Genomic DNA, 11,249 nt, shown 5'->3' with positions numbered 1-11,249 from the left:
TCCTAGAGGAGAACATAAGCAGTAACCTCTCCAACATTGGCCACATCAACTTCCTTCAAGACACGTCTCCAAAGCAAGGGAAACAAAAGCGAAAACGAACTATTGGGACTTCATCATCAAGATCAAAAGCTTCTGCACAGCCAAGGAAACAGTCAAAAAAACTAAGAGGCAGCCCACGGAATGGGAGAAGATATTTGCAAATGACACTACAGAGAAAAGACTGGTATCCAAGATCTACAAAGAACTTCTCAAACTCAATACACAAGAAACAAATAAACAATTCAAAAAATGGGCAGAAGATAGGAACAGACACTTTTCCAATGAAGACATACAAATGGCTAACAGACACACGAAAAAAATGTTCAAAATTCAAATCAAAACCACATTGAGATACCACCTTCCTTTCTTTTTAATTCATGTAATATTTCAAGGCAAAATTTTCACAGCTTTTGGGTTACACATATTTTTTTCACATAAAGTATTCTATGTAATTGCCACCACAACCCTGTGAACTGGATAGGGAAGGCATTCATATTTTCCCCTTACATGCCAGAAGACCATATCTCAGAGAATTGAGGTGATTTGCTCAAGGCTAAACAGCCAACATTTGGCCATTCCAGGAGTCAAACCCAGATCTTCAGACTTACAATTCCTGGCTCTTTCTAATGATTTTAGTTCCCAAAACCTCAGCTTAGAGTGCACTGAACATTGCAACATTGCCCATATCTTCAACCACTTATTGACATCCATGGTATCTCTGGAGTCACCCTGGTTTCTATGATGTATCAATTGCAGGGTGTGGGGCAAGGGTGGACATTCTCAGTGCCATACTCTAGATTATGTTTTATTATTTCTGCATGTATTATGTTAGTTTTATGTTGTCTTGGACAGTTAACAGCACTCAGGAGACACTGGAATTGATGGTAGGGTTCTGGAACAAGTAGGATGGATAGGGTTCTCTTTTCCATTTAGCCCATTTACCTTTTGAACAGGAATTGCCAGTGAGTCAGTAAGAGGGTGGGCCTGGAGCATTATCCTCCCCTCCATAGGCTGCCAGCTTGTTTACTCCTCACAGTAGATAATGCTATCACCTTTTATAATGGGCCTGGATGGACTTTGCTGACTCAGGTTCAGCACCATTTTGTGACTAAAACAGCAGACAAAGATTTTATTTTTAAATGATAAGGCCTGCATCCTCACCACTGCCGTCGCCCATGACTGCGATGTCAACGTCATCAGCTGAAGCCGCCGGGAACCCTTCCTGCTCAGCGGCGGGGACGACGGCGCCCTCAAGATTTGGGACCTGCGGCAGTTCAAGTCTGGCTCCCCAGTGGCCACCTTCAAGCAGCATGTGGCCCCCGTGACCTCGGTCGAGTGGCACCCCCAGGACAGCGGCATCTTCGCGGCCTCGGGTGCAGACAACCAGATCACACAGTGGGACCTGGCCATGGAGCACGACCCCGAAGCGGGCGATGCGGAGACCGCTGACCCCGGGCTGGCAGACCTGCTCCAGCAGCTGCTATTTGTGCACCAGGGCGAGATGGACCTGAAGGAGCTGCACTGGCACCCGCAGTGCCCCGGGCTCCTGGTCAGCACCACGCTGTCGGGCTTCACCGTCTTCTGCACCATCAGCGTCTGAGGAGGCCCGCCGCCCCCGTCTGGCCTGGCCATTCCCTCGGCCACCGAGCTCGAAGCTGCTTCCGCCGCTAGGGACTCCTTCGGCTCTGCTGACCAGCCCTCCTCCCATAGAAGGACTTAGCTTGGCCTGTAGCTGCCATGACAGATTCTGTTTGATGTTTTGTTTGGTGTCAGGAACCCCTCTTGCCAAAGGATCTGGTTTGACCCATGACTGTACAACTACTTGGTTTGGTCCAGGGAGCCTTCCAACCACAGGGCTCGGTTTGACGCCGGGGACCCCTCCCGTGGAAAGACTTGGTTTAGCCCAGGCTGCCTCCCCCCACCTGTGTGAGGACCTGCTGGCCTGTTTCCCAGGTGGGCCTGGTGTGGCCAGTGTTGCTGTGGATATTTTGTGAGCTCTGGCACCTGGCTTGACCCTTTGACCTCCCTGTCCCAGGACCCGGTTGTGGCCACTGGTCTCCCCCAGGGGACTCGAGGACTTCACAGTGGGTGGACAAAAGTTGGGGCGTGGGTTCCTCCAGCAGAATCCGGTGTTGCCCTTTGTCTTCCTGCCAAACAGGATTTGGCCCGGACTTCCCAGTGGGAGGTTGTGTGGGTCTTCTTCCCCTCCCACCTGCATCCAAGGCAGGCACTGTGCAGGGAGGAAGGTCAGGGGCTCCTGAGGCAGTAAAGGACGAGAACAGGGCGGGGGGGGGGGGGATATATATATATATATGTGCAGGTGCAGGATACCAGAATTCCTGATCTCAATCATGGCACTACAATCTTCTATATATATATAGAAGTCTATATATATATAGACTACAGTCTATAATATATATATATATATATATATATTTCTAAATCTTTCCTAATTTACTAAGAGTTTTTACCAGGAATCAATTTTGAAACTTATCCAGTGACTGTTTAGGACACTCATTCCCTATAATTTTCATGGAAATATCTTCTGAAACCAAATATTACTCCTCTCTTTTCAAAGTCTTAGGAGATATATGGTGGGATTCCAAGAATTTTCTCTTGACAGACCCACTAGAGGTTTTACGTAGGAAAGCCACATGATTGTATTTGACTTTAGGTAGACATATCTCAAATCAAACTATAGAATGGACTGGACTTGGGGAAGAATGGAGCAGAAAGATCATTGAGTACCCTTTTCAATTGTCAAGATGGGAAAATAGGCTAGAAGCAGAATAAAATGACAAGAGAAATGCAGAGGAGAGAATTAATTAAGAAATATTTGACAATAAAACTTGTGCAACTAGAGGTGGAAAGGGTAATACAAACAAGAGTGCCACACAGATGCCTATATTGGGCATCTGGGAAAATGGTAATGATATTTATTAAAACACTGGAGTGGAATATAATGAGTTCAGTTTTGACACGTTACTTGAAGGTGGAGGTGAGACTTGAATTTGTGTGAATCACATACAACTTTAAATATACTGCTCTGGAGTCCAGTGATAAATCTACAGATAGAGAAGGGAACGTGTAGGTACTAAAAAGCAGAAGGAGAGAGATCATTTGTGGCTTTGGGTAAGTGACTACATGCATCTTGGGTCCCAGATCCTTTTGAACTTTTCACTATTACTTTTAGTGTATGAGTTTTAGAATTTTATGGTTGCTTCACCTTTAGGCATAACATTAGCATCAAATGCGGGGAAAATGGACCAGGATAATCCATCTGCACATGAAGATATGTCCTTTTATTTGGGAAAGAAAACCCTCTACAGAGGACATTGATTTACAACTCACTGAACAGTTCTGGGCCCTGTGACCCATCTTACATCAATCCAGGGCCAAGAAAAATATAGTAACTGGTTTAGAAAAATCATATAACATACTTTCAAGGTGGGATAGGGCCACTCTCTCCTAATTGAAGTGATTTCAGCTCACTACTTGAACTAACAGAATTTCAGGAGTGGGAAGGGGAATGGCTTTAAAGAAGACAGAAAGCCAGAGGCAGAAGGAGTTACAAAAACAAGGGCATGATAAACAGCATCAAATCCCGCAGAAAGATCAAGGTAAGTAATGACTGAAAAGTGATTATTACATGAGGTATTCGGAATCCAAAGCTTCTTTCTAACAAACAAGAAATCTGTGGAAACCATTTTTAGCTTATGAATGAACAAAAAGTGTGGACCAGCTTGCCAATGAGAGTTAGAGAAAAAATTGGAAAATGACACAAGATAGAGATTTGATTTATCCAAAAGAAAGCTCATTATGCTAATAATAGGTCATAATACTAATGCCGTTCTTGTTATAGGTCAAGGAAAATTTAAAGAGGAAGAAAACTAATCGATGGGTCTTGGGTAAGACCCAGGATATACTTGAAGGCGCTCTCCTTGAAGACTGTAGTGCCATGATTGAGATCAGGAATTCTGGTATCCTGCACCTGCAGATGAAAACTGTGGCTCTGACGATTGATCTCTGTGTAACTCAGTTTCTCCACTGATAAAATGAATCTAATAAAATGATTACTATCTTATGGAATTCTATAAAGGTAAAATGAGATAATATGCTTAGTACAGTGCTTGCAAGGAGGAATAAATGTTATCTATTAATATTATCTTTGCTTAGTAAATATTTCCTTACTAACAGGTATTTATTCTCTCATATCAAATATTTTATTTGATATAGAGATCTATGCATGTATCATGACAATGTGTCTTGAACAAAGCATTATGAATAATTTCAATCTGAATACCTGACATGCATGATAAATTGTACCCAAAAAAAGCCCACAGATGGGGTGAAGCAAGGTGAAATTTATTAAACAGTTTCAGCCTCATGATGTCTGTTTGATCAGTGAAATAAAATATCCAGCTGACAAGAATATGCAAGTTAGTATGTGAGCATTAATGTGAAAGTGACAGAAATGTTAGAGATTATTCAGTTGTAAGAATATCTAGTTAAGTGATCAAGGGAAATGTTTTGAAATCAGTAAAAGGAAAAAAAAAATGCCTAATAATGGAATAAGAAGGGAAATATCCCCAATTGATCTCCACCTAAACTACTCAAAATTTTTTTCTATTTTTATATAATCACTCCTCTGATCATTATAGTAATTTTATTTTGTGTTTTCTCTTTTCCAATTAAATGATTTCTAACTCTAGACTATGAACCTTACAACAAAGTAGCAGCATAAATAGGAAACCTGCGTTTGATATCTGGTTCTTAGTTTTGTTTTGTTTTTTTGGGATTTTTTTGTGGTTTGGTTTTGTTTTCATTTTGTTTTTTAGAGAGAGGGAAGGGAGAGGGGCAGTGAGAGAGGGAGAGGGAGAAAATCTCAAATAGGCTCCATGCTGAGCATGGAGTTCGATGTAGCGCTTGATCTTACAATGCTGACATCACAACCCAAGCCGAAATCGAGAGTTGGACACTTAACTGACTGAGCCACCCAGGTGCCCCAGAAAACCTACATTTGTACCATTGATTCTCACCCTTCTTCATTTTCTATCCTCAGGTGATTTGAAAATCAGCTCTTCCAACCAAGTCAATAGGTGGACTAAATGATTCTGTGGTTTCTGAGTTTGTGTTTCTGGGACTCTCTAGTTCTTGGGAAACTAAAGTTTTTCTCATGTTGATATTTTCCTGGATCTATTTAGGGATCACCCTGGGAAATCTCTTCATTTTCTTTTTGGTACTTTTTGAGTCTCACCTACATTCTCCTATGTACTTCCTGCTAGCCAACCTGTCACTCATTGACATGGGGGTTACCTCTACCACAGTCCCAAAGATGATCAGGGACCTTTTAAATGAATACAAGCTCATTTCTTTCCAAAGCTGCATGACACAGATATGCTTCAGCCACATCATGGGAGGAGTGGAGATGGTGTTACTCATTGCCATGGCATTTGACAGGTACACAGCAATCTGTAAGCCCCTCCACTACCTGAATATCATGAACCCTAAAATCTGTGTTTCATTAGTAATCGCTGGCTGGGTAACTGGGGTGATCCATGCTATGTCTCAGTTTGCTTTCATTATAAACTTGCCCTTTTGTGGTCCTAATGAAGTAGACAGCTTTTACTGTGACTTTCCCAGGATCATAAAACTTGCGTGCACAGAGGGAGACAAGTTTGAGTTTATTATTGCTGCCAACAGCGGCTGCAAGAGCATGGGCACCTTCTTCCTGCTAATCCTTTCCTACATCTTTATTTTGGTCACGGTCTGGAAATGTTCTTCTGGAGACTTATCCAAAGCATTTGTCACTCTGTCAGCTCACATCACTGTGGTGGTTCTTTTTTTCACTCCATGCATGTTTCTCTATGTCTGGCCTTTCCCTACATCATCAATTGATAAATATCTGTTCATTGTTGACTTTGCTATTACCCCTGTCTTGAATCCTGCCATCTATACATTATGGAACAAAGACATAGCCATAAAAAGATTGAACAAATGGGGACATTATATCAAATTCTGCTGATTGAATCTGGCTTTGGAGCTCTAAAACTATATATCCATCAGCCTACTGAATATTTTCCCTTAGGTTTCTGATACTTAACACATCCAGATCTGGATAACATCTACCTCATTGAATAGATATCTACTTCTGTAGAGCATCTACTCATTACCTTTGCTACCATGGAAATTGTGAATCCACTACAATATGGGTTGTTTTAGCAGACAGCATCACTATCTACTAAACAATAACTATAATTGAAATTTTTATCATTTTGATAATAAAAGGATATAATTACTTCTCTTCCACTTCTTGTAAGTTTCCAAAGGAACTGCAAACATGCTTTGGAGAACGCAAGGAATCATTCTATCAAATATATATAGGACTAGTAACTCTATCTTGTTACCCAAGTTGTACTCCCTCAGAAGAAGATCCAAAGACAAAAACTGATTGTCAGTAGTTTATTTGAAAGCTGAGTTTTGGAAACATCATTAAGGACATAGAAATTGAGACTAAGACGTGAAGGACGCTTATGTTGATAAATGAAATTCAAGCCTGTCATGGCCCACTGGAGGACTCTATAAATTGTGGCTTAGAATTGTCCTAATTGAAGGTAAAGGAAGCTGGAGGTTTTTTGTTTTTGTTTTTTTCATTTTCATAGAGTGCATTAACTCCTTAGTATGTCTAGACTTTCCCACACAGAATACTGTACATTAAAGGAAGCTGTCAGGTAGACTTTCAGGTGTTGGGAGTAAAGAACTATTTCCTTGTTTGGAAACAATAAATGCCAAGGTATATTCCACTTTTCACTTAGTTTCTACTTCACATCACTTCATCCTGCAATAGATTTTTAAAGCAGTCGCTGGAGAAGATAATCCTGGGTTGAGAATCACTATTTTAAAAGTCATTATGGATTTTCACTCAGTTCATACTTACAGACCTCGTGTTATGTGCTAACTTCAAGTATTTGGTCTCTACTAAGTTCTAGCAACTAGCCAGAAATGTTTTTTCTTTTGTTTGTTTCTTTTCTTGTTTCTTTCTTCTTTTCTTTTTCCTTCCTTCCTTCTGCTTCCTTTCTTCCTTCCTTTTTTGTTTTTAAATTCCTTTATTGAAGTATAATTAACATATAGTGTTATATTAGTTTCAGGTGTATTCAACATGATTCAAAATCTCTATGCATTACTCAGTGCTCACCACTATAAGTGTGGCCTACCATCTATCACCAAGAAATGTTATTACCATCTTATTAACTATATTCTAGATGCTGTACTTTTCATCTCTGTCACTTATTTACTTTGTAACTATCTTATTCCCCTTTACTTATTTCACCCACACACCCATCCATCTCCCCTCTGGCAACCAGGAGTTTGTTATCTGTATTTAAGTGTCTGGTTTTTGTTTGTTTGTTCATTTCTCTGTTTCTCTCTTTTCTTTGTTCATTTGTTTTATTTCTTAAATTCCGCATATGAATGAAATCATGTTTTTCTTTGTCTGACTTCATTCAGCACCATACCCTCTAGGCCCATCCAGATTGTTGCAAATGGCAACATCTCATTCCTTTTTATGGCTGAGTAATATTCCATTTTGTGTGTGTGTGTGTGTGTGTGTGTGTGTGTGTGTGTGTGTGTGTACACACATGCCACATCTTTATCCATTCATCTATTGATGGACATGGGTTGCTTCCATATGTTGGTTATTATAACTAATGTTGTAATAAACATAGAGGTGCATATATCTTTTCAAATTAGTGTTACAGTAATGTTTTCTTATTATAAGAAAGCTGCAGAGGATGGAAGACCATTGTTTTAAATGAATGTTTTAAAAGAACATTGTTTTAAATCATAAATATCTACGCTGAGATTCACCTATAGGAGCTAACAAATTCTCCACATAGTATCTATACGTGTCTCAGTAAATTCAAACACCACTGCATCTACCCTAGACCATTAGCCTCCTAGAATTTATCCCAAAGGTGCAAGTCCATGTATTTGGGGGAAATATACTTCCCACTCTCTGGCGTACATGTGACTTACAAAAGCATCAAGAATTTTGCCACTTCTTTCTCACCAGGTCCACCAGCATTATACCATCACTGTAGTGGATCTATACAATGTCCCATGGAATAGAAAACTGGACAGTTGATAGAACCCTGAGATAGAATATTGAATGTCTATAGCTGCATTTGCCAGAAGAAAGCAAAATACTTCTGAAAAATTTTGCTAATAACTTCTGGGAAGATGGTAGAGGGGAGGACCCTAAACTTACCTTGTCCCAGGGATATAACTAGATAACACTTACATAAGGGCAAATAACCCAGAAAAGGACCCAAAGACTAGCTGAATATACTCCACAAATGAAGGTAGACAGAGGCTATATTGAAGAGATTAGAAAGGATGAAGAGTCAGTAGGAACCTAAACCCTACAAGTTTGACCACAAGACGGAAGGAGCCATGGGTGTGGAGAGGGGCAAGAAACACACTGGTACACCAGGGAGGCTGCAAAAAGAAGAGCAATCCCAACAGCACATGGCTTTGAAAATCAGAGGGGCTGAATTTCGTGACTGCTTACCACCAGTGGAACTTAAAGCCTGGAACTTTAGTATTTTTTTTAAGATTTTATTTATTTGTTTGACAGAGAGAGAGACAGCCAGAGAGAGAGGGAACACAGGCAGGGGGAGTGGGAGAGGGAGAAGCAGGCTCCCAGTGGAGGAGTCTGATGTGGGGCTCGATCCCAGGACTCTGGGATCATGCCCTGAGCCCAAGGCAGACACTTAACAACTGAGCCACCCAGGCGCCGCAAGCCTGGAACTTTAAAAATCAGCAGGCTCAACAACATGGACAGAACTAGAGCGTTTATGCTAAATGAAATAAGTCAGTCAGGGAAAGACAATTACCGTATGATTTCACTCATAAGTAGAATTTAAGAAACAAAACAGAGGATCATAGGGGAAGGAAAGGAAAAGTAAAACAAGGGGAAAACAGAAAGGGAAGCAAACCATAAGTGACTCTTTAACTATAGGGAACAAACAGGGTTGCTGGAAGAAAGGTGGGGGGATGGGGTAACTGGGTGATGGGCATTAAGGAGGGCACTTGAAGTAATGAGCACTGTGTGCTGTATATAACTGATGAATTACTGAACTCTACCTTTGAAATTAATAATGCAGTATATGTTAATTAAATTGAATTTAAATACAAAATTAAAAAAAAATCAGCAGGCTTAGCTCTGAGAGAGCCCAGAGGGCAATAGGAAGCTGAGCCCCTGACCTCAAAGAGAGAGCACAGCCAGCAGCCCACAGAGATAAAGCTTGGAAGCAACAGTTTGAAAGGTGCCTGGAGCTTATGGGAGGAAGAGTTAGTTACTAATCTCAGAATTCTCTGAGGAACATCTCTAGGAATAAAGGAGATAGCAGGTGCCGTTTCTCTTCCCCACCCCTCATCATAAACACACAACCATGGGCAGGAACCAGCACTGCTCCAGCATCCCTACCTAACTTGCTTACACTATGCCTTACCCCTCAAGCCAGGCCTGCCACAGTATGGGTGCTGCAGATCCCCTCCCCCAGAAGACATGCACAAACCTTCCCAACACTGCACCTCCCCAGGTCCTGCAGAGAATGCCCACACCTTGTTAAAAGGGCATCCCCAGCCTGATTATGCTTTGCAAAACAGCCTGGCTAGCCCAATCCCCACAGCCACTATGCATTTCCTATGGAGGAAGAACAGCAGCGCTGAACCCCCACCCCTCCACTGCCAGCCAGTCTCTTCACCAGCTGTGTGTCCACTGTGAGGGGGGCCAGCACCATCTAGTTAAAAATGCAGGTCAGGGACGCCTGGGTAGCTCAGTCATTAAGCGTCTGCCTTCAGCTCAGGGCATGATCGCAGGGTCCTGGGATTGAGCCAACATCGGGCGCCCTGCTCCACCGGGAGCCTGCTTCTTCCTCTCCCACTCCCCCTGCTGTGTTCCCTCTCTCACTGGCTGTCTCTCTCTCTCTCTGTCAAATAAATAAATAAAATCTTTTAAAAAAATGCAGGTCAAACCTACTACTTTCAAGAGCAAGAGATGTAGCTGACTTTCCTAACACATAGAAACAGACACAGAGTATTAGGCAAAATACGGAGTCAAAGGAAAAAGTCACAAATGAAAGAATAGGACAAAGCTACAGCAGGAGACCTAAGTGAAATAGATATAATTAACATGCCTGATAGAGAATTTAAGGTCATGATCATAAAGATACTGGACTTGAGAAGAGAGTGGAGGACATTGGTGAGACCCTTAAGAACGCAATAGAAAATGTATCCTAAGAACAGAATGCTGTGTATACATTCCAGATTACCACAAAAGTATTTCCAGGTTTTTAACTGACATGACTACCTTAATTAGCACTTTAAATGATCTCTCTTTGCTTTAAACTCCTGGACTGGAGGAAAATTATCAAAGGTCAACTATCAAAGTTCTTTTATTCAGACTTCTTTCTCATTATAATATTACCCCTATTTTATTGTCATTTCTGGTATCTCCCTGCCTAGTGCTAAGACTCCTTCACTGCCATAACTTCCAGCTGACAGATGATCCTTTCTACTCAAGGAGGTTCATATATGAAAACTGCCCCCCCTTTCGTAACTCCTCTTCATGATCTCCAAGGGACCATATAGACCTATAGGCAGGGACATCTCTATGCCCGTATTCAGCAGGAAGAAGTTACAAAAGATGAGACCTTCTGCCTTCAAGAACTTTAAAGATTTAAGGGTCAAAATTGTTCAGGGGGAAAGGATGAGGGAGCTGAAGGCTAGCTGGGACAGAGCCTAAGCTGACACCCTGCAACCTCCCCCACCCCCACTCCTATTGGGATATGTGTGATATTCTTCCAGGAAGCTCCCAATTATCTTTAATGTTAATGCCTTGCTAGAGGGAAAAACAACCTTAACTTGACAATGGCAAGGCCTCTAGTATCTGTAGGTCCTCTTTAGCATATGAAAGTTCTTTTGAAAACCTCCCTTTTCCCTTACCTCCTTCAACCCCACAGTATATAATCAATTGCTCCTCACAACCCTGGTGCAGCTCTTTCTGCCCACAGGTCCAAATAAAACTACCTTTTTGCACACACACACACACACACACACACACACACACACACACACACACAGTAAAAAAGAACCAATCAGAGATGAAGAGCACAATAAATGAATTAATGAAATTTAAAATACACTTG

General features: G+C 41.5%; 1 protein-coding gene across 1 annotated transcript; it reads left to right on the top strand.

Moving 5' to 3' along the window:
* Window positions 1–3,568: 3,568 nt before the first annotated feature.
* On the top strand, window positions 3,569–10,566 carry LOC123803913 (olfactory receptor 4F15-like). Its single transcript, XM_045815755.2, has 3 exons — window positions 3,569–3,659; window positions 5,118–6,032; window positions 10,442–10,566. Exons 1-3 carry the CDS (start codon window positions 3,569–3,571, stop codon window positions 10,564–10,566), a joined length of 1,131 nt encoding a protein of 376 aa, XP_045671711.2.
* Window positions 10,567–11,249: the final 683 nt, after the last annotated feature.

This window comes from Ursus americanus, chromosome 34 (genome assembly GCF_024610735.1).
Source record: "Ursus americanus isolate L20-20 chromosome 34, mUrsAme1.1.p, whole genome shotgun sequence".
Taxonomy (NCBI): Eukaryota; Metazoa; Chordata; class Mammalia; order Carnivora; family Ursidae; genus Ursus; species Ursus americanus.
This window is presented reverse-complemented; position numbering and strand designations above follow the sequence as displayed.